General features: G+C 51.8%; 1 protein-coding gene across 3 annotated transcripts in view; it reads right to left on the bottom strand.

Moving 5' to 3' along the window:
- Window positions 1–18298, bottom strand: part of PKD1 (polycystin 1, transient receptor potential channel interacting) — a 121209-nt gene extending 102911 nt beyond the window's left edge. For all 3 annotated transcript variants that reach the window (XM_075565719.1, XM_075565720.1, XM_075565721.1), the window contains exon 1: window positions 17992–18298. In XM_075565719.1, coding sequence (XP_075421834.1) covers window positions 17992–18230 — 239 coding nt within the window. In that variant the 5' untranslated portion in view covers window positions 18231–18298. The remainder of the gene's footprint in view (window positions 1–17991) is intronic.
- Window positions 18299–24839: the final 6541 nt, after the last annotated feature.

Genomic DNA, 24839 nt, shown 5'->3' with positions numbered 1-24839 from the left:
CATACACACACACAGACACACATACACACATACACAGAGCCAGCACGGTGCAAACACACACACACACACACACACACACACAGACAGAGCCATCGCGGTGCAAGCAGCTGAAAGATAAAAGGAAGGGTGTGCGGAGTCTTCCCAAATCCTGCTCCAAACATCTGGGAGGTCAGAGAGCAAACAACTGGCAGCCATGTATAACTTAACCCTTTCATCACTGTGCTAACCCTGCTCAAGAGTTTCACAAAGGAGCTCAGTGCACAGGAACTGCAGGGCTCCGGGAAGGCGGCGTGGTGGAGAACTGGTTAACCCCGGCGCTGCCGGATTGGGAGCAGTTTTGCAATGATCTCTATAGACTCTGCCCCCCCCTCCACCAACCCGTGATCCGGTCTGCGTGGAACCCGTGATCCGGTCTGCGTGGAACCCGTGATCCGGTCTGCGTGGAACCCGGGATCCGGTCTGCGTGGAACCCGGGATCCGGTCTGCGTGGAACCCGGGATCCGGTCTGCGTGGAACCCGGGATCCGGTCTGCGTGGAACCCGGGATCCGGTCTGCGTGGAACCCGGGATCCGGTCTGCGTGGAACCCGTGATCCGGTCTGCGTGGAACCCGTGATCCGGTCTGCGTGGAACCCGTGATCCGGTCTGCGTGGAACCCGTGATCCGGTCTGCGTGGAACCCGGGATCCGGTCTGCGTGGAACCCGGGATCCGGTCTGCGTGGAACCCGTGATCCGGTCTGCGTGGAACCCGGGATCCGGTCTGCGTGGAACCCGGGATCCGGTCTGCGTGGAACCCGGGATCCGGTCTGCGTGGAACCCGGGATCCGGTCTGCGTGGAACCCGGGATCCGGTCTGCGTGGATTTTTTCAAGGAAGCAAAACGGGTCCTTCTAAAAATTAACTCATTCACTGCCAGAAACGAACACAAGGACACAACGGCCACAAGAAAACGCGCCCCCAACTCTCCCCTCCTCTTAGTAATAATAACGTCATTTCACACAGCACTTCTCTCCCAATGGGACTCAAAGCGCGTCACAACCACAGTATCACGTGTAGGGCTGCGAGGCGGCTTCTCCAAAAATATTGGACACAATGTTGAAAGGTGTGACACGACCGGGGCACACACCCCTCTCACCGCTCCATGCGGTTTCCTCCTCTCCTTGGCCCCATCCCCAGGCTCCTGACACCTGATTGCCTGCAATACCCAGCAGCAGCCAATCAGGATGGTGGAAGCTGCCCAGCCCCCTAGCAGCAGCCCTGCTCTCTCCCTGCTCTAGGAAATCTAGCGGCCCCCCAAGCCGGTCAGGTCACTATGCCCAGAGAGGTAATACCGGTATACACATACACGCCCAGAGAGGTAATACCGGTATACACATACACGCCCAGAGAGGTAATACCGGTATACACATACACGCCCAGAGAGGTAATACCGGTATACACATACACGCCCAGGGAGGTAATACCGGTATACACATACACGCCCAGAGAGGTAATACCGGTATACACATACACGCCCAGAGAGGTAATACCGGTATACACACATACACGTCCAGAGAGGTAATACCGGTATACACATACACGCCCAGAGAGGTAATACCGGTATACACACATACATGTCCAGAGAGGTAATACCGGTATACACATACACGCCCAGAGAGGTAATACCGGTATACACATACACGCCCAGAGAGGTAATACCGGTATACACATACACGCCCAGAGAGGTAATACCGGTATACACATACACGCCCAGAGAGGTAATACCGGTATACACATACACGCCCAGAGAGGTAATACCGGTATACACATACACGCCCAGAGAGGCAATACCGGTATACACATACACGCCCAGAGAGGTAATACCGGTATACACATACACGCCCAGAGAGGTAATACCGGTATACACATACACGCCCAGAGAGGTAATACCGGTATACACATACACGCCCAGAGAGGTAATACCGGTATACACATACACGCCCAGAGAGGTAATACCGGTATACACATACACGCCCAGAGAGGTAATACCGGTATACACATACACGCCCAGAGAGGTAATACCGGTATACACATACACGCCCAGAGAGGTAATACCGGTATACACATACACGCCCAGAGAGGTAATACCGGTATACACATACACGCCCAGAGAGGTAATACCGGTATACACATACACGCCCAGAGAGGTAATACCGGTATACACATACACGCCCAGAGAGGTAATACCGGTATACACATACACGCCCAGAGAGGTAATACCGGTATACACATACACGCCCAGAGAGGTAATACCGGTATACACATACACGCCCAGAGAGGTAATACCGGTATACACATACACGTCCAGAGAGGTAATACCGGTATACACACACGTCCAGAGAGGTAATACCGGTATACACACACGTCCAGAGAGGTAATACCGGTATACACATACACGCCCAGAGAGGTAATACCGGTATACACATACACGTCCAGAGAGGTGATACCGGTATACACATACACGCCCAGAGAGGTAATACCGGTATACACATACACGCCCAGAGAGGCAATACCGGTATACAAATACACGCCCAGAGAGGTAATACCGGTATACACATACACGCCCAGAGAGGTAATACCGGTATACACATACACGCCCAGAGAGGTAATACCGGTATACACATACACGCCCAGAGAGGTAATACCGGTATACACATACACGCCCAGAGAGGTAATACCGGTATACACATACACGCCCAGAGAGGTAATACCGGTATACACATACACGCCCAGAGAGGTAATACCGGTATACACATACACGCCCAGAGAGGTAATACCGGTATACACATACACGTCCAGAGAGGTAATACCGGTATACACATACACGCCCAGAGAGGTAATACCGGTATACACATACACGCCCAGAGAGGTAATACCGGTATACACATACACGCCCAGAGAGGTAATACCGGTATACACATACACGCCCAGAGAGGTAATACCGGTATACACATACACGCCCAGAGAGGTAATACCGGTATACACATACACGCCCAGAGAGGTAATACCGGTATACACATACACGTCCAGAGAGGTAATACCGGTATACACACACGTCCAGAGAGGTAATACCGGTATACACATACACGCCCAGAGAGGTAATACCGGTATACACATACACGTCCAGAGAGGTGATACCGGTATACACATACACGCCCAGAGAGGTAATACCGGTATACACATACACGCCCAGAGAGGTAATATCGGTATACACATACACGTCCAGAGAGGTAATACCGGTATACACATACACGCCCAGAGAGGTAATACTGGTATGCACATACACGCCCAGAGAGGTAATACCGGTATACACATACACGTCCAGAGAGGTAATACCGGTATACACATACACGTCCAGAGAGTTAATACCGGTATACACATACACGTCCAGAGAGGTAATACCGGTATACACATACACGTCCAGAGAGGTAATACCGGTATACACATACACGTCCAGAGAGGCGATACCAGTATACACATACACGTCCAGAGAGATCATACCGGAATACACATACACGTCCAGAGAGATTATACCGGTATACACATACACGTCCAGAGAGATCATACCGGTATACACATACATGTCCAGAGAGATCATACCGGTATACACATACATGTCCAGGGAGATAATACCGGTATACACATAGAGTGGTGTGACAAAGAAAGTACACCCTCTTTGAATTCTATGGTTTTACATATCAGGACATAATAACAATCATCTGTTCCTTAGCAGGTCTTAATATTAGGTAAATATGAACAACTCAGATGAACAACAACACATAACGTATTACACCGTGTTATGATTTAACAAAAATAAAGCCAAATGGAGAAGTCATGTGTGAAAAACTAAGTATAACTTATGATTCAATAGCTTGTAGAACCACCTTTAGCAGCAATAACTTGAAGTAATCGTTTTCTGTATGACTTTATCAGTCTCTCACATCATTGTGGAGAATTTTGGCCCACTCTTCTTTACAACGTTGCTTCAGTTCATTGAGGTTTGCGGGCATTTGTTTGTGCACAGCTCTCTTAAGGTCCAGCCACAGCATTTCAATCAGGTTGAAGTCTGGATTTTGACTGGGCCATTGCAACACCTTGATTCTTTTCTTTTATAGCCATTCTGTTGTCAATTTGCTGGTGTGCTTGGGATCATTGTCCTTTTGCATGACCCAATTTCAGCCAAGCTTTAGCTGTCTGACAGATGGCCTCACATTTGACTCTAGAATACTTTGGTATACAGAGGAGTTCATGGTCGACTCAATGACTGCAAGGTTCCAGGTCCTGTGGCGGTAAAAAAAGCCCAAATCATCACCCCTCCACCACCGTGCTTGACAGTTGGTATGAGGTGTTTGTGCTGATATACCGTGCTTGGTTTTCGCCAAACGTGGCGCTGTGCATTATGGCCAAACATCTCCACTTTGGTCTCGTCTGTCCAAAGGACATTGTTCCAGAAAGCTTGTAGTTTGTTCAAATGCAACTTTGCAAACCTAAGCCATGCTGCCATGTTCTTTTTAGAGAGAAGAGGCTTTCTCCTGGCAACCCTTCCAAACAAACCATACTTGTCCAGCCTTTTTCTAATTGTACTGTCATGAACTTTAACATTTAACATGCTAACTGAGGCCTGTAGAGTCCGAGATGTAACTCATGGTTTTTTTGCAATTTCTCTGAGCATTGCATGGTCTGACCTTGGGGTGAATTTGCTGGTACGTGCACTCCTGGGAAGATTCGCAATTGTCTTGAATGTTTTCCCACTTTTGAATAATCTTTCTCGCTGTAGAATGATGGACTTTAAAATTGTTTGGAAATGGCCTTATAATCCTTCCCAGATTGATGGGCAGCAACAATTGCTTCTCTAAGATCATTGCTGATGTCTTTCCTCCTTGGCATTGTGTTAACACACACCTGAATGCTCCAGGCCAGCAAACTGCTAAAACTTCGGCTTTTATAGAGGTGGTCACACTTGCTGATGATCAATTAATCAAGGGCATTTGATTAGCAGCACCAGTCTGCTACTTAGCATCTTAATTCCTATGGAAGCAGTAAGAGATAGTTTTTCACACATAGCTTCTCCATTTTGGCTTTATTTTTGTTGAATAAATCCTGACACGGTGTAATATGTCATGTGTTGTTGTTCATCTGAGGTTGTATTTACCTAATTTTAAGACCTGCTAAGGAACAGATGATTGTTATTATGTCCTGATATGTAAAACCATAGAATTCAAAGAGGGTGTACTTTCTTTTTCACACAACTGTACCTCACAGAAACTCCTAATACGCAGACATCAGGGACACATACCCCTCACCGGCTCCTAATACGCAGACACCAGGGACGCAGACTTTCAGGAAGCTTCAAAAACAAAAAAAATATGAAATAAAAGGCGTTTGCAATCCCAACGAGCTCCGGTTTCTGGGTGTAACCAGAACATTTGGATCCCCTTGTGCTCTGCACTCGGACCTTGCACAGAATCACACCTTTCCGGACTCGAGAAAATTCCAATTGCTCTCCACCGGCCAAGGATTGCCATATTCTAATCATATGTAGAACAACATCCAGTTCTAAGAACAATCGCGGAGTCTGCCCACCCAGAACAGTACAACTAAGGACCTGTTTTTAACTCTCAACTGATATGGGCAATCGGTGCTGCCTACGAGCTCTGGTGACGAGAACGCGAAACGCGGGTATTGCCTGTGTGTGCGCAGTTCTGCACAGCAGCACACTCCGTATCAGGACTATGGGGCTTAATTAGGGCACTGAAAGCTCCCAGCTTTTAAAACATTACTTTGTGAAAATCAAATAAATGTTTTAACAGCCGTTTATCATTAAATAGCAGTTTGTACTTCTTGCATTTACTGGAAGCTCGTGGAGGTGCCGTAGAATGAAATCACTAGCAATTATAACGCAAGATTTCAAAAATTCCAACAAATACTTTTTTTTTTTAATTAAAAAGCCTCGGAAAAGTGGTTTCCAGTTCATCATTTCTCCCAAATTACTAGGGGACTTCACAACATGGTAGGTAATAGGGGGTGAAAGAAACGTGGAATGCTACGTATACAAAATGATTTTATCTTGGACAAGCTATGTTGAAAGCAAGTTTAAAGGGAAAGAAAGATGATAATCTGGGGTTCATACACCGTTTGTCCCTGTACAATGAGGCTCTTCCCCCACCTCCCACCCCACCACAAAGAACCATCATTAATATGATATAATTGCGGTGAATACCCCACAAATTTGTCTGTAGGTAACGTCATTAATGTTCATATAAAGCAAAAATGAAATACCCACTGAATACTGAATTCTGCACATACAATTACTTGTGTAGTCATAAATGTAATTGTACATTTATATGTTTGTGTTATTTTATAATGATAAACACCCCTTCCCGTGTCAGAAGGGTCCCCAAATACACCTGTTCTTTTAATGGCAATACTTTAAATCTGGGTACAACATTTCAAATCCATCTGTACTTGGGTGGCCAAGCGGCTTCTCCAAAAATACTGGACACAATGGTGCCGGTGCGACATGCTCGAGACACACACACCTCTCTGCTCCATGCTGTTTCCTCCTCTCCTTGGCCCCACCCCCAGGCTCCTGACCCTCCTCTTGATTGGCTGCTGCTGGGTAATGCAACCAATCAGGGTGGAGGAAGCTGCCCAGCCCCCTAACAACAGCCCTCTCTCCCTGCTCGGGGAAATCCCGCAGCCCCCAAGCCGGTCAGGTTACTATGTGAAGAGAGGTAATACCGGACTCATACATGTCCTGTATTACCTCTCATTTTTTACTGGACAGAGTGTCCAAATACAGGACAGTCCGGTTTAATACTGGACACCTGGCATACCCTACCTGTACAAGCCAAACCCAATCTGTACAAGCCAACCCCAATTTTTAGACGCCAGAACTAGAACATTAATAGCAGAACAGAATAATATCTTGATAACTTGCTATAAACTATGGTGACATCTTCAGCAGCAGAGGGTCTGTAACTCAAACAATGGCGGGTCACCATCAAGGACATTTCGGTCGCCATTAGCGAGTAGGTGACTCCAAATTTTGGGGCCTTCCTCTAAATGCACTAAAATCTCATCATAGTTTGTCTCGTAAAAAGGGGGTTCTTCAGCAATCCATGAAGTTGAACATGCACACAGGTCCATGGGGCAATTGTGTCGCACACATTATGCACATTAGGGACATTGTATTTGTGTAACAAGATACCTACTCCAACTGTTCCTGTGTGCGATTTGGGGCGTTCCAGGAGAAGGTGCATAGGTAAATAATTAGTTACATCGTGGATCAGGTTGAAAAAAGGACACATGACCATCGAGTTTAACCTATTTCACATTTAGATGACAGATACGTAACCTATATTTGTATTTTATATTGATCCAGATGAAGGCAGTCACAAAACCCCAGTGACACATTATCTGATGCGGTCTCAGAGTGGAGAATAAATTCCTGTGTCTTCAGAGCTCTCCCTGGTTCAACATCCTTCCCATGTTAACTTATTTGGCATATCCCTGTATACAGTACCTTCCCTTTCTAAAAAGATGTCCAACCTTTTTTTGAAGATATTGTATCTGCCATCACAGTCTCCATGGGTAATGAATTCCTATTTTAACTGTCCCCAGAGTTTCTATAGCAAAAGCAAATAGAAATCCCTTTTGTGAGCACATTCACGTCTCAGACAGGACCCCAACCCTGCCTTTCCCCATTATCTCTTAGCATACACGGCTTCCACTGCAGCCAGGGATTCTGGGTAATGACATGCAAATGAGCACTCACTGTGTCACCTTTTTTTTTTTTTTAACTCACCAGAACTTACTGTGTGTTTGGTTATATTAAAAGAAATATCAAACGGCAAAAAAAATACAAAATCGGAAAGATGAAAAAAACTCCAATTTCTAACTCCTCTATCCTGATCTATGCAAATAAATCATGCCATTAAATCCCGTAATTTCCCCCCCCCCCCCCCCACCCTCCCCCCTTGCGGGTACGCAGCACAAAACCCTGCAAAGAGTTTGCACAGACCTGGGATTGTCCCACTGATGTTTGTAAATAACTAGTAGCTTGTGTCATTAGCATTGCTGAGCGCTCAGGCACTGAAGCAGTTAATGTGTGTGTGCAGATTTATACAATGCGTTTTATTCGGTGACACATGTTCAAGAAGAAAGGGCTTAGAGACCCTTGCTGTGTGAAGTGTGTTATAAGAGTATCACTACTTTTTATTTCCAAACTTTCCTTTTTAAAGCAGCAACTCCCCCCCGCCCCGACCCCCCCCCCTCCCCCGCTTCCTGCAGGCGTTTAACTCGCAGCGTGTTAATATCTCACCCCTGAGCGGGTCTTGCTCGTTAAAAATCGTTACTTAATCTCTAGCGTGTGATGTTACCATGATACGGCCGTTACGCCGCAAACCACACCCCCACAAATCCTCTATTCCCACCCTCTATCTACCCCTTCCCGCTGCTGGGGATCTCCCCATAGCCTGAACCCAGACATACACACCTGATCTCACTCATGCCTCCCTGCCACCTCTTCCCCTGTAAATGGTGTTAACCTTTTCATTTAATACTGACCAGCATTAAATCTCACCCCACAAATCCAGCATCCCAATAGACTGCACTCATGGTCACAGTCCCACACTCAGTCACTCCCACCACCCATTGTGGCCAAGCACTGCCATCTACAGCACTTATTCCCTCACCTGCTCTCTCTGTAAATTCCCCATCAAACCACTTAGATTGTAAGCTCTTCGGGGCAGGGTTTTCCTTTCCTATTGTCTGATTTTGCTGCGCTTATTGTATAATTATAATTCCCTGTACTGTATTCTTTGTGAAGCGCCGAGTACACTTTTGGCGCTATATAAATAAAGACATACAATACAAACCAAATGGCCGCGACTCGTTAAGTGCCTAAGCTAACTCTTACCCTAAAAACCCCTACCCTAACCGCTAATACCCCTAATACTAACCCCCTACCCTAACCGCTAATACCCCTAATACTAACCCCCTACCCTAACACCCCTAAAACTAACCCCCTACCCTAACCTCTAATACCCCTAATACTAACCCCCTACCCTAACCGCTAATACCCCTAATACTAACCCCCTACCCTAACCGCTAATACCCCTAATACTAACCCCCTACCCTAACCGCTAATACCCCAAAAATTAACCCCCTACCCTAACCTCTAATACCCCTAATACTAACCCCCTACCCTAACCGCTAATACTAACCCCCTACCCTAACACCCCTAAAACTAACCCCCTACCCTAACCTCTAATACCCCTAATACTAACCCCCTACCCTAACCGCTAATACCCCTAATAGTAACCCCCTACCCTAACCGCTAATACCCCTAATACTAACCCCCTACCCTAACCGCTAATACCCCTAAAATTAACCCCCTACCCTAACCTCTAATACCCCTAATACTAACCCCCTACCCTAACCGCTAATACCCCTAATACTAACCCCCTACCCTAACACCCCTAAAACTAACCCCCTACCCTAACCTCTAATACCCCTAATACTAACCCCCTACCCTAACCGCTAATACCCCTAATACTAACCCCCTACCCTAACCGCTAATACCCCTAATACTAACCCCCTACCCTAACCGCTAATACCCCTAAAATTAACCCCCTAACATAACCGCTAATACCCCTAAAATTAACCCCCTAACATAACCGCTAATACCCCTAATACTAACCCCCTACCCTAACACCCCTAAAACTAACCCCCTACCCTAACCTCTAATACCCCTAATACTAACCCCCTACCCTAACCGCTAATACCCCTAATACTAACCCCCTACCCTAACCGCTAATACCCCTAATACTAACCCCCTACCCTAACCGCTAATACCCCTAAAATTAACCCTCTAACCTAACTGCTAAAACTTACCTTCTCCTTGAAGCGGCCGGCGGTTCCAGCAGCGGCGGAGGGTCCCTATGCGGCTGAACACCAGTCGTCATTTGGTCACGGTGAAATGGCCACGACTACATGTCCTATTCCGATCTTTAGACAGCGCTGGGCTCTGGGCAGAGCTCCATTTTAACGTCCCGGACACTTAATATTCCCATTGCTTATATCTCCTGAACGGAACATCACATATCAAAAATAAAAACAGCGCGGGAAAGGCCAAGAGGAGAGCGCTTAGCGCAGGTTCAAATAATACAATGCAGGAACAAAATGGCAATGAGCGCAGACTGCGGATTTAAAGCGAAGCGGGGCTTATTGTAACAGGCTTTGTTTTTGTTGCACAACCCTCACGCTTTGCGGGACACGGTGAGGGCGGAAATCTCGGGATCTCACGTCACAATTTCGTGAAATCAGGTGACACTACTACAAAGTCACTCTGAAGACCAGCAAACCCACTTGAATCCCATGGTCCATTCATTTATCAGAGTGTTAGCTCTGCAGGGCAGAGAAAAATTTCTCTAGGCACTGCAACAATGTTAGAACATGTTATGAGCCCCTGAGAGATGTGTATGCTGGCGCGACGAGTACATGAATTGCTTTATGAATAAAGTGTGCATGCTTCATTTATAGAGAGAGATAAACATGGGGCAGGTAAAATGCTGAAGGTTTGAACCCAGGGGAGGGGGACCAACGGTCACAGCAGACACACTGGGAGATAAAGAGCAGGGAGGACACAGAATGACACATTAGTGGCAATTCATTCAAATGCAATAGTTCCGATCGGGGCACTATCACAGTGTAATAAATATCCTCCACAGGATATCTCCCCCGGCAGAAGCCTTATTCTATTACATTGGGGCTATATGGGGCCCCAGCTCTAGGACATCGTACTTTGTCACCGGAGAACAGGGGGGGGGGGCAGTTTAAAAAGACTGGGAACCTACTGGTTTAAGGGGAGCAAGGGTCCTGTTTTAGGGGAGCACATGTCCTGTTTCAGGGGAGCACAGGTCCTGTTTCAGGGGAGCACAGGTCCTGTTTCAGGGGAGCACAGGTTCTGTTTCAGGGGAGCACAGGTCCTGTTTCAGGGGAGCACCGGTCCTGTTTCAGGGGAGCACCGGTCCTGTTTCAGGGGAGCACCGGTCCTGTTTCCGGGGAGCACCGGTCCTGTTTCCGGGGAGCATCGGTCCTGTTTCAGGGGAGCACCGGTCCTGTTTCAGGGGAGCACCGGTCCTGTTTCAGGGGAGCACCGGTCCTGTTTCAGGGGAGCACCGGTCCTGTTTCAGGGGAGCACAGGTCCTCCCGCTCCCCCCCCCCTCCTGTTGGATTTCTTGCACATATTTAGCATTCCTGCCCCGGGTTTCCATGGTGAGAATCCAACAGGATCAAATGTTTTGCTTTTTGTCCATTTGTCGCTGATCCGAGGGAAGAATTTGTGCATCAGAAGAATGGGGGGGGGGGTAAATCAGGGAAATGGTTAACCCCTTCACTGCCAGAGAGGCAGTCTGTGCATTGGGTGCCCCTTCTGGTACACATCTCAACGGCAAATTGTTCCATAAACTTCATTTACAAATAAAATAAGTCAATAATTCGTTGACAATAAGAAATTGCCCCGAAAGGGGCAGAATTGCCGGGTATTTCCCCGTTTAACCCTTTACCTGCCAGAAAAGAGGTTATTCGGAGCCCCGGCAGAAGGCATCATTTATAACCCCTTCAGTGCCAGAGCGAACTGCGACACAGGATAAGCGGAAGACCAAGAGGGAGACTTTCCAACCGCTGGGTGCCCAGTGAGAGACTGGGCAGGAGTAATCCGGCACTGCAGGGGTTAGGGGATCACTGCCGCTCTCCTGCTGGTAGTTTCAGGTGACAGCTCAGCGACATGTGCCCCCCCCCCCACCTGATCTCACACATGGGGGGTTGTATGATGAGCCCCGACCTGATCTCACACACATGGGGGTGGTGTATGATATGCCCCCCCCCAGATCTAACACACATAGGGGGGGGGTATATGATGTGCCCCCCTGATCTCACACACATGGGGATGTGTGTATGATGTATCCCCCTAATCTCACACACATGAGGGGGATATGATGTGCCCACCCCCCGGACCTCACACACATGGGGGGTATGATGTGCCCCCCCCCCCTGATCTCACACACATGGGGGGGTATGATGTGCCCCACCTGATATCACACACATGGGGGGGGTATGATGTGCCCCCCCCTGATCTCACACACATGGGGGGGTGTGACAGTAGCAGAGGCACTTTTATTATGTGCAGTCCCTCAGGACCGTTACTCCCCCTTCTCTTAAACACAAGCCCAAACTTTCACTCTATCTTACAGACATGTTACACTTTCTTTTTATAGCCCAAGAGCTTTGCCAACAACGTGTAACGGGGTAACACTGCCACTCAGAACCTCAACTTCTCCCGCCCCTCCGGGAAACACTGCCACTCAGAACCCCAACTTCTCCCCCCTCCGGGTAACACTGCCACTCAGAACCCCAACTTCTCCCCCCTCCGGGTAACACTGCCACTCAGAACCCCAACTTCTCCCCCCTCCGGGAAACACTGCCACTCAGAATCCCAACTTCTCCCGCCCCTCCGGGAAACACTGCCACTCAGAACCCCAACTTCTCCCCCCTCCGGGTAACACTGCCACTCAGAACCCCAACTTCTCCCGCCCCTCCGGGAAACACTGCCACTCAGAACCCCAACTTCTCCCGCCCCTCCGGGTAACACTGCCACTCAGAACCCCAACTTCTCCTCTCCCCTCCCCGGGTAACACTGCCACTCAGAACCCCAACTTCTCCCCCCTCTGGGTAACACTGGCACTCAGAACCCCAACTTCTCCCCCCTCCGGGTAACACTGCCACTCAGAAACCCAACTTCTCCCGCCCCTCCAGGTAACACTGCCACTCAGAAACCCAACTTCTCCCGCCCCTCCGGGTAACACTGCCACTCAGAAACCCAACTTCTCCTCTCCCCTCCCCGGGTAACACTGCCACTCAGAAACCCAACTTCTCCCCCCTCCGGGTAACACTGCCACTCAGAAACCCAACTTCTCCCCCCTCCCCGGGTAACACTGCCACTCAGAAACCCAACTTCTCCCCCCTCCGGGTAACACTGCCACTCAGAAACCCAACTTCTCCCGCCCCTCCGGGTAACACTGGCACTCAGAAACCCAACGTCTCCCGCCCCTCCGGGTAACACTGCCACTCAGAAACCCAACTTCTCCCGCCCCTCCGGGTAACACTGCCACTCAGAAACCCAACTTCTCCCGCCCCTCCGGGTAACACGGCCACTCAGAAACCCAACTTCTCCCGCCCCTCCGGGTAACACTGCCACTCAGAAACCCAACTTCTCCCCCCTCCGGGTAACACTGCCACTCAGAAACCCAACTTCTCCCGCCCCTCCGGGAAACACTGCCACTCAGAAACCCAACTTCTCCCGCCCCTCCGGGAAACACTGCCACTCAGAAAGCCAACTTCTCCCGCCCCTCCGGGTAACACTGCCACTCAGAAACCCCAACTTCTCCCGCCCCTCCGGGAAACGCTGCCACTCAGAAACCCAACTTCTCCCCCCTCCGGGTAACACTGCCACTCAGAAACCCAACTTCTCCCGCCCCTCCGGGAAACACTGCCACTCAGAAACCCTACTTCTCCTCTCCCCTCCCCGGGAAACACTGCCACTCAGAAACCCAACTTCTCCCCCCTCCGGGTAACACTGCCACTCAGAAACCCAACTTCTCCCGCCCCTCCGGGTAACACTGCCACTCAGAAACCCAACTTCTCCCCCCTCCGGGTAACACTGCCACTCAGAAACCCAACTTCTCCTGCCCCTCCGGGAAACACTGCCACTCAGAAACCCAACTTCTCCTCTCCCCTCCCCGGGTAACACTGCCACTCAGAAACCCAACTTCTCCCCCCTCCGGGTAACACTGCCACTCAGAAACCCAACTTCTCCCCTCCCCGGGTAACACTGCCACTCAGAAACCCAACTTCTCCCCCCTCCGGGTAACACTGCCACTCAGAAACCCAACTTCTCCCCCCTCCGGGTAACACTGCCACTCAGAAACCCAACTTCTCCTCTCCCCTCCCCGGGTAACACTGCCACTCAGAAACCCAACTTCTCCTCTCCCTCCCCGGGTAACACTAGCACTCAGAACCCCAACTTCTCCCCCCTCCGGGTAACACTGCCACTCAGAAACCCAACTTCTCCTCTCCCCTCCCCGGGTAACACTGCCACTCAGAAACCCAACTTCTCCTCTCCCCTCCCCGGGTAACACTGCCACTCAGAAACCCAACTTCTCCCCCCTCCGGGTAACACTGCCACTCAGAAACCCAACTTCTCCACCCTCCGGGTAACACTGCCACTCAGAAACCCAACTTCTCCCCCCTCCGGGTAACACTGCCACTCAGAAACCCAACTTCTCCCGCCCCTCCGGGAAACACTGCCACTCAGAAACCCAACTTCTCCTCTCCCCTCCCCGGGTAACACTGCCACTCAGAAACCCAACTTCTCCTCTCCCTCCCCGGGTAACACTGCCACTCAGAACCCCAACTTCTCCCCCCTCCGGGTAACACTGCCACTCAGAAACCTAACTTCTCCCGCCCCTCCGGAAACACTGCCACTCAGAACACCAACTTCTCCCGCCCCTCCGGAAACACTGCCACTTAGAACCCCAACTTCTCCCGCCCCTCCGGGTAACACTGCCACTCAGAACCCCAACTTCTCCCGCCCCAACGGAAACACTGCCACTCAGAACCCCAACTTCTCCCCCCTCCGGGTAACACTGCCACTCAGAACCCCAACTTCTCCTCTCCCCTCCCCGGGTAACACTGCCACTCAGAACCCCAACTTCTCCCCCCTCCGGGTAACACTGCCACTCAGAAACCAAACTTCTCCCCCCTCCGGGTAACACTGCCACTCAGAACCCCAACTTCTCCTCTCCCCTCCCCGGGTAACACTGCCACTCAGAACCCCAACTTCTCCCCCCTCCGGGTAACACTGCCACTCAGAACCCAACTTCTCCTCTCCCTCTCCCCCGCCCCCAGGGTAACACTGGCACACAGAACCCCAACTTCTTCTCCCCCCCCCTGGGTAACACTGGCACCCAGAACCCCAACTCCCCCCCTAGGGAAACACTGGCACTCAGAACCCCAACTTCTCCCCCCCCCCCAGGGTAACACTGGCACTCAGACCCCCAGCTTCTCCCCCCCACCCCCCAGGGTAACACTGGCACTCAGAACCCCAACTTCTCCCGCCCCTCCGGGAAACACTGCCACTCAGAAACCCAACTTCTCCTCTCCCTCCCCGGGTAACACTGGCACTCAGAACCCCAACTTCTCCCCCCTCCGGGTAATACTGCCACTCAGAAACCCAACTTCTCCTCTCCCCTCCCCGGGTAACACTGCCACTCAGAAACCCAACTTCTCCTCTCCCCTCCCCGGGTAACACTGCCACTCAGAAACCCAACTTCTCCCCCCTCCGGGTAACACTGCCACTCAGAAACCCAACTTCTCCCCCCTCCGGGTAACACTGCCACTCAGAAACCCAACTTCTCCCCCCTCCGGGTAACACTGCCACTCAGAAACCGACCTTCTCCCGCCCCTCCGGGAAACACTGCCACTCAGAAACCCAACTTCTCCTCTCCCCTCCCCGGGTAACACTGCCACTCAGAAACCCAACTTCTCCTCTCCCTCCCCGGGTAACACTGCCACTCAGAACCCCAACTTCTCCCCCCTCCGGGTAACACTGCCACTCAGAACCCCAACTTCTCCCGCCCCTCCGGAAACACTGCCACTCAGAACCCCAACTTCTCCCGCCCCTCCGGGTAACACTGCCACTCAGAACCCCAACTTCTCCCGCCCCTCCGGAAACACTGCCACTCAGAACCCCAACTTCTCCCGCCCCTCCGGGTAACACTGCCACTCAGAACCCCAACTTCTCCCGCCCCAACGGAAACACTGCCACTCAGAACCCCAACTTCTCCCCCCTCCGGGTAACACTGCCACTCAGAACCCCAACTTCTCCTCTCCCCTCCCCGGGTAACACTGCCACTCAGAACCCCAACTTCTCCCCCCTCCGGGTAACACTGCCACTCAGAAACCCAACTTCTCCCCCCTCCGGGTAACACTGCCACTCAGAACCCCAACTTCTCCTCTCCCCTCCCCGGGTAACACTGCCACTCAGAACCCCAACTTCTCCCCCCTCCGGGTAACACTGCCACTCAGAACCCCAACTTCTCCCCCCCCCGGGTAACACTGGCACTCAGAACCCAACTTCTCCTCTCCCTCCCCCCCCCCAGGGTAACACTGGCACACAGAACCCCAACTTCTTCTCCCCCCCCCCCCCCTGGGTAACACTGGCACTCAGAACCCCAACTCCCCCCCCCTAGGGAAACACTGGCACTCAGACCCCCAACTTCTCCCCCCCACCCCCCAGGGTAACACTGGCACTCAGAACCCCAACTTCTCCCGCCCCTCCGGGAAACACTGCCACTCGGAAACCCAACTTCTCCTCTCCCCTCCAGGGTAATACTGGCACAGAACCCCAACTTCTCCCGCCCCCCCCCCCAGGGTAACACTGGCACTCAGAACCCCAACTTCTTCCCCCCCTTTCCCCCCAGGGTAACACTGGCACTCAGAACCCCAACTTCTCTCCCCCCCCCCCCCCCAAGGCCCCATCATCCCACGGATACTTTGCTTTGGGAGGGCAAGCCGCGAGTATTCGTGTCCGCTCAGAAAGGATGAATGTCTGCAAATAATCTGCCCAGCTCTATAGGGTAGCAAGATCTGCCTGTGAGAAGCACTGCAGGAGTGTGGTGACCATGTGATCAGAAGCATATCTCCCCCCCACTCAGTGCCTGGGTAAAATAGTTTAACCCTTTAAACACCAGATAGTGTGTACATAAAAACAGCTTTGCCCATCCAATGACAGAATAAAAAGTGAGCTTTAGTGCCAGGGGATAAACATAAACCGCATTAACCCATTCAGTGCCCCACAGGGGATATACATAAACCGCATTAACCCATTCAGTGCCCCACAGGGGGTATACATAAACCGCATTAACCCATTCAGTGCCCCACAGGGGGTATACATAAACCGCATTAACCCATTCAGTGCCCCACAGGGGGTATACACAAACCGCATTAACCCATTCAGTGCCCCACAGGGGGTATACACAAACCGCATTAACCCATTCAGTGCCCCACAGGGGGTATACATAAACCGCATTACCCCATTCAGTGCCCCACAGGGGGTATACATAAACCGCATTAACCCATTCAGTGCCCCACAGGGGGTATACATAAACCGCATTAACACATTCAGTGCCCCCCAGAGGGTATACATAAACCGCATTAACCCATTCAGTGCCCCACAGGGGGTATACATAAACCGCATTAACCCATTCAGTGCCCCACAGGGGGTAAACATAAACAGCATTAACCCATTCAGTGCCCCACAGGGGGTAAACATAAACAGCATTAACCCATTCAGTGCCCCACAGGGGGTATACACAAACCGCATTAACCCATTCAGTGCCCCACAGAGGGTATACATAAACCGCATTACCCATTCAGTGCCCACCAGGGGGTAAACATAAACCGCATTACCCCATTCAGTGCCCACCAGGGGGTATACATAAACCGCATTAACCCCAATTAGTGCCCCAGGGGGGGTATACATAAACCGCATTAACCCCAATTAGTGCCCCCTAGGGGGGGTATACATAAACCGCATTACCCCAATTAGTGCCAGGTAATGAGTAAACAAACAACATTAACACGACCAGTGCCATAGAGCAGGTAAACAAATTAACCCCTGCGGTGCCGCCGTGCCTGCATAAAGAGCTCAGCCCCTGCCAGTGCCAGACCCCGGGTCATGAGAAGTGTATTATTAACCCCTCAGGGGCCACAGACATCTGCATAAAGTGCACATCCCACTGAGATAAAGCGATTTAACCTTTTCTATGCCAGTGAGGCTCGGGCAGAACACCCCCCATCAGGGTATATACCCACCCCAGGGTATATACTCACAGGACGGTGACCCGAGCCGGGGCAGATGGAGCGCCCCCCAGTCCCCGGGCCGAGCAGTTCACCAGGCAGGACCCGGGCTCCGTGGCACACGTGCAGTTCCCCGGGCAGGGCTGGCACCACCCGAGCCCCAGCAGCAGCCCCGCGGAGATGAGGAAGAGGGGGCAGAGCCGCGGTCCCAGCACAGGGGGGGAGGCGCCATCTTTTCTCTGGGCTGCAGCCTGTCCATTTCCACAATGCATAGCTCAGTCACATCGCATGGGATCCTCTGCTGCCCCCCCCCACAGAGCATGCAATGCTGGGGACCCCCCTCCCCCCCAAATCCTGACACCTCCCTCCCCCCCCTTCCCCAGCTCTCAGCTGCAGGGCACTGTCATCCTCACGGGAAGCCGCCTCTCTCTCTCTGGGTCAGTGTGTCTCTAACGCTCGGCTATAGGAGAGGGCGCTGCAGTACCGCATGTGAACACTGGGGGTCACTAGAGACATGAGAGAGAGCGCTGCAGTACCGAATGTGAACACTGGAGGTCACTAGAGACATGAGAGAGCGCGCTGCAGTACCGAATGTTAACACTGGATGTCACTAAAGACATAATGGAGGTCGCTGCAGTACCGGATATGAACACTGGAGGTCACTAGAGTCATGAGAGAGCGCTGCAGTACCGAATGTGAACACTGGAGGTCACTAGAGAAACGAGAGAGAGCGCTGCAATACCGAATGTGAACACTTGAGGTCACTAGAGTAATGAGGGAAGCCACTGCAGTACCGCATATGAACACTGGAGGTCACTCCTACTAATGGGGGAGGGCGCCCCAGTGCTGAATTCGAACACTGTCGGTCACTAAAGATATGGGATACTCTGTGCGCTGCAGTTCCAGCCAGGCTCACTAGAGGTCACTAGTGATATTATTGTTTATTGCTTATTTGTAAAGCGCCAATATATGCTGCAGCGCAGTACAATGGGGGTACAGTGTTATGTATATAACATGAACAGGGTGCTACTTTGACTTGGTTGCAGACTTGAAATGTTTTGGCCAAAGGATTTAACTAAATGACGCATACTTATGAGAAGAACAAACAGAGGAAAAACAGATAGTAATGAACTAAATAATTAGTCATATTGGATGTAGCATTGGGGTTTCTTTGTCTATTGTTATCAGGGCCGTTGACAGAGGTTCCCCCTCCTCCCCGAGTCAGCGCCCCCTCCTCCCCGTGCCAGCGCCCCCTCCTCCCCGTGCCAGCGCCCCCGCCCATGTCAGCGCCCCCTCCTCCCCGTGTCAGCGCCCCCTCCTCCCCGTGTCAGTGTCCCCTCCTCTCCGTGTCAGTGCCCCCTCCTCCCCGTGTCAGCGCCCCCTCCTCCCCGAGTCAGCGCCCCCTCCTCCCCGTGTCAGCGCCCCCTCCTCCCCGTGTCAGCGCCCCCCTCCTCCCCGTGTCAGCGCCCCCTCCTCCCCGTGTCAGCGCCCCCTCCTCCCCGTGCCAGCGCCCCCTCCTCCCCGTGTCAGCGCCCCCTCCTCCCCGTGTCAGCGCCCCCTCCTCCCCAATTATACCCCCAATACACAACAACACTACCCCCCTCCCCAAATACAGACACCACTACACCTCTCCCCAGATACAGACACCACTCCACCTCTCCCCAGATTTAAAATGCTCATGTGGGGCACCCCCCCTGTGGGGCACCCCCCCCCCCCCGTTTTAGCTATTTGCAGTTCTATTTTTACACTAACTGTGCATTCCTCGTGTGTGTGTGTCTATCTGTGTGGTTGTGTGTGTGACTGTGTGAGTGTGTGTGTGGTGTCTCTGTCTCCCTAGTGGGGTTGATGCTGCTTCTGCGCATGCGCTCCGAGCCAGCGGCTGCTGGATGGGTGCTATGGTTATTGTATGGCAGTGTATGTGGTGGCGGTCGAGTCTGTGCATGTGCTGAGGGGGGAGGCATTGGCCGTGTATGCGGTGTCGGCGATGGCTGCGTCAGCACATGCACTGAGGATGCCGCCCGTTTCTACGTTTGCGCAGGCAAAGGGGGCACTTTTGGGCATGCGCTAGGAGAGTTGGACACCTGGATGCATGTGTTGGTTGTGTTTGGGGTCTCTGCGCATGCGCTTGTTGTTGTGGACGTCACATGCGCACTGGTATACAGACATCACTTCGCATGCGCCGTCTGTGGTGCGTGCTTCTGCGCATGTGCTGGATATGGATGATGTCACAGCCATGTGAGCGCTTGCGCACGGAGATGTTTGCTTCGTGTCTACACATGCGCTGGCTGTGGTTGGAGCATCTGCGCATGCGCTGATGGGGATGGCTGTCTATACGCATGCGCTGTTGGTTCTGTCGGTGTGCACATGTGCTCATGGAGCTGCCCGTCTATGCACATGCTCTGCCAGAGATGGACACCTCAACGCTTGTGGTGGTTGCTGCGGAAGACTCTGCGCTTGTGCTAGCTGTCAGAGAGGGCTGCTTCTGCGCGGCCTGGCGGCCCCTTCTGCCAGCACTGACGTCACTTCCATAACATACTTCCGTCTCTGTGAAAGGAGATTTGTGCCAGCAAAGAAGCTTCACTTCAACAAACACCACAACACCCCCCAGATACAATTATCCCCCCAAATACAATTACCTCCTCAAATACAATTACCACCACCCCCCCAAAATACAATTACCACCCTCCCAAAATACAATTACCACCACCCCCAAAATACAATTACTACCACCCCCCCAAAATACAATTACTACCACCCCCCCAAAATACAATTACTACCATCCCCCAAAATACAATTACTACCACCCCCCCAAAATACAATTACTACCACAACCCAAAATACAATTACCACCACCACTCCCACAAATACAATTAACCCCACAGATACAATTATCACCCCCCTCTCCCCCAAATAGAATCAAAGATCACCCCTAGGCAACGGGTTTGGTGTGTTGATGAAATTGTGGTATTACTGAGAGTGAGGGAGAGTTTGGGTGTAGGGCTGAGAGTGGAAGGGGGAAAGATTATTCATTCTGTTTTGGACATGTTAAGCTTCAGGTAGCAGTGGGACATCCAGGAGGAGATTGCGGAGACAGCTGGTGACACGGGACAAGAGAGAGGAGGAGAGGTCACAGGAGGAGAGGTAAATGTCATCAGCATAGAGATGGTCCTGAAAGCCAAAAAATTGTATTAGTTTATCAAGAGAAGAGGTGTGGAGTGAGAAGGGCAGAAGGCTTGTGGGACCTCAACAGCAATGGGGAGTGACGATGAGAAGACACCAGAGAAGGAAACACAAAAAGAGCGGTTGGACAGGTAGGACGTAGAAGGAACGTGAAAGTAGGTTTCTGTATGTGCGTGTGGAAGTAGGTTTCTGTGTGTGCGTGTGGAAGTAGGTTTCTGTATGTGCGTGTGGAAGTAGGTTTCTGTATGTGCGTGTGGAAGTAGGTTTCTGTCCATGCGTGTGGAAGTCGGTTTCTGTATGTGCGTGTGGAAGTAGGTTTCTGTATGTGCGTGTGGAAGTAGGTTTCTGTATGTGCGTGTGGAAATAGGTTTCTGTATGTGCGTGTGGAAGTAGGTTTCTGTATGTGCGTGTGGAAGTAGGTTTCTGTATGTGCGTGTGGAAGTAGGTTTCTGTGTGTGCGTGTGGAAGTAGGTTTCTGTGCGTGCGTGTGGAAGTAGGTTTCTGTGTGTGCGTGTGGAAGTAGGTTTCTGTGTGTGCGTGTGGAAGTAGGTTTCTGTATGTGCGTGTGAAAATAGGTTTCTGTATGTGCGTGTGGAAGTAGGTTTCTGTGTGTGCGTGTGGAAGTAGGTTTCTGTATGTGCGTGTGGAAGTAGGTTTCTGTGTGTGCGTGTGGAAGTAGGTTTCTGTGTGTGCGTGTGGAAGTAGGTTTCTGTATGTGCGTGTGAAAATAGGTTTCTGTATGTGCGTGTGGAAGTAGGTTTCTGTATGTGCGTGTGGAAGTAGGTTTCTGTGTGTGCGTGTGGAAGTAGGTTTCTGTGTGTGTGTGTGGCAGTAGGTTTCTGTGTGTGCGTGTGGAAGTAGGTTTCTGTGTGTGCGTGTGGAAGTAGGTTTCTGTGTGTGCGTGTGGAAGTAGGTTTCTGTGTGTGCGTGTGGAAGTAGGTTTCTGTGTGTGCGTGTGGAAATAGGTTTCTGTATGTGCGTGTGGAAGTAGGTTTCTTTGCATGCGTGTGTAAGTAGGTTTCTGTGTGTGCGTGTGGAAGTAGGTTTCTGTGTGTGCGTGTGGAAGTAGGTTTCTGTATGTGCATGTGGAAGTAGGTTTCTGTATGTGCGTGTGGAAGTAGGTTTCTGTATGTGCGTGTGGAAGTAGGTTTCTGTGTGTGCGTGTGGAAGTAGGTTTCTGTGTGTGCGTGTGGAAGTAGGTTTCTGTGTGTGCGTGTGGAAGTAGGTTTCTGTATGTGCGTGTGGAAGTAGGTTTCTGTATGTGCGTGTGGAAGTAGGTTTCTGTATGTGCGTGTGGAAGTAGGTTTCTGTATGTGCGTGTGGAAGTAGGTTTCTGTGTGTGCGTGTGGAAGTAGGTTTCTGTGTGTGCGTGTGGAAGTAGGTTTCTGTGTGTGCGTGTGGAAGTAGGTTTCTGTATGTGCGTGTGGAAGCAGGTTTCTGTATGTGCGTGTGGAAGTAGGTTTCTGTGTGTGCGTGTGGAAGTAGGTTTCTGTGTGTGCGTGTGGAAGTAGGTTTCTGTATGTGCGTGTGGAAGTAGGTTTCTGTGTGTACGTGTGGAAGTAGGTTTCTGTGTGTGCGTGTGGAAGTAGGTTTCTGTGTGTGCGTGTGGAAGTAGGTTTCTGTGTGTGCGTGTGGAAGTAGGTTTCTGTATGTGCGTGTGGAAGTAGGTTTCTGTATGTGCGTGTGGAAGTAGGTTTCTGTGTGTGCGTGTGGAAGTAGGTTTCTGTGTGTGCGTGTGGAAGTAGGTTTCTGTGTGTGCGTGTGGAAGTAGGTTTCTGTATGTGCGTGTGGAAGTAGGTTTCTGTATGTGCGTGTGGAAGTAGGTTTCTGTATGTGCGTGTGGAAGTAGGTTTCTGTATGTGCGTGTGGAAGTAGGTTTCTGTATGTGCGTGTGGAAGTAGGTTTCTGTGTGTGCGTGTGGAAGTAGGTTTCTGTGTGTGCGTGTGGAAGTAGGTTTCTGTATGTGCGTGTGGAAGTAGGTTTCTGTGTGTGCGTGTGGAAGTAGGTTTCTGTGTGTGCGTGTGGAAGTAGGTTTCTGTGTGTGCGTGTGGAAGTAGGTGCTCTTGAGGGTTCAGACGGTAGAGATAGGCTAAAGGTTTGGAGGTGATGATCAGAGAGAGGGAAGGACATGTTAGAGAGGATAGAGACAGAGCAGAAGCGGGAGGAAACCAGGTCAGAGGAGTGTCCATTGCAGTGAGTAGGAGAGGTGGTCCACTGGAAGAGACCATAGGAGGAGGTTGAAAAGATGAGCGGCTGGAGTGGCATTGGGATTGTTAGAGTCTTCCAGGATGACCGTACATGTGTCGCAAGTGAGAAAGCTAGAGGGCAAAGTTGTCAAGAAAATGAGATGCACAGTGGTCCTGGAAGACGATAGATGACGGGAACATGGAGGGAAGAGTGAAAGAGACAGACAGCGTGTACACAAAGGATGAGAAGGAGAGGGAGGGAAATGGGGTTATAAAATGTGCAGTGTGGGGAAAATAGTATGCCTACTCCTCCACCCTGTCTATTCCCTGGTCTGGGGGTGTGGCTGAGGGAGAGACCCCCGTAGGAGAGTGCAGCAGGAGAGGCGGTGTCTGGGGGTGTGTCTGAGAGAGAGACCCGCGTAGGAGAGTGCTGCAGGAGAGGCAGTGTCTGGGGGTGTGGCTGAGAGAGAGACCCCCGTAGGAGAGTGCAGAAGGAGAGGTGGTGTCTGGGGGTGTGGCTGAGGGAGTGACCCCCGTAGGAGAGTGCAGCAGGAGAGGCGGTGTTTGGTAGAGTGGCTGAGGGAGAGACCCCCGTAGGAGAGTGCTGTAGGAGAGGTGGTGTCTGGGGGTGTGGCTGAGAGAGAGACCCCCGTAGGAGAGTGCAGAAGGAGAGGTGGTGTCTGGGGGTGTGGCTGAGGGAGTGACCCCCGTAGGAGAGTGCAGCAGGAGAGGCGGTGTCTGGGGGTGTGGCTGAGAGACCCCCGCAGGAGAGGCGGTGTCTGGGGGTGTGGCTGAGAGACCACCGTAGGAGAGTGCAGCAGGAGAGGCGGTGTCTGGGGGTGTGGCTGAGAGACCCCCGTAGGAGAGTGCAGCAGGAGAGGTGGTGTCTGGGGGTGTGGCTGAGGGAGTGACCCCCGTAGGAGAGTGCAGCAGGAGAGGCGGTGTCTGGGGGTGTGGCTGAGGGAGTGACCCCCGTAGGAGAGTGCAGCAGGAGGTGGTGTCTGGGGGTGTGGCTAAGGGAGAGACCCCCGTAGGAGAGTGCAGCAGGAGAGGTGGTGTCTGGGGGTGTGGCTGAAAGACCCCGTAGGAGAGTGCAGAAGGAGAGGTGGTGTGTGGGGGTGTAGCTGAGAGAGACCACCGTAGAAGAGTGCAGCAGGGGAGGTGGTGTCTGGGGGTGTGGCTGAGAGACCCCCGTAGGAGAGTGCAGCAGGAGAGGCGGTGTCTGGGGGTGTGGCTGAGAGACCCCCGTAGGAGAGTGCAGCAGGAGAGGCGGTGTCTGGGGGTGTGGCTGAGTGACCCCTGTAGGAGAGTGCAGCAGGAGAGGTGGTGTCTGGGGGTGTGGCTGAGAGACCCCCGTAGGAGAGTGCAGCAGGAGAGGCGGTGTCTGGGGGTGTGGCTGAGGGAGTGACCCCCGTAGAAGAGTGCAGCAGGAGAGGCAGTGTCTGGGGGTGTGGCTGAGAGACCCCGTAGGAGAGTGCAGCAGGAGAGGCAGTGTCTGGGGGTGTGGCTGAGAGA

Source organism: Ascaphus truei, chromosome 11 (genome assembly GCF_040206685.1).
Source record: "Ascaphus truei isolate aAscTru1 chromosome 11, aAscTru1.hap1, whole genome shotgun sequence".
Lineage (NCBI taxonomy): Eukaryota > Metazoa > Chordata > Amphibia > Anura > Ascaphidae > Ascaphus > Ascaphus truei.
This window is presented reverse-complemented; position numbering and strand designations above follow the sequence as displayed.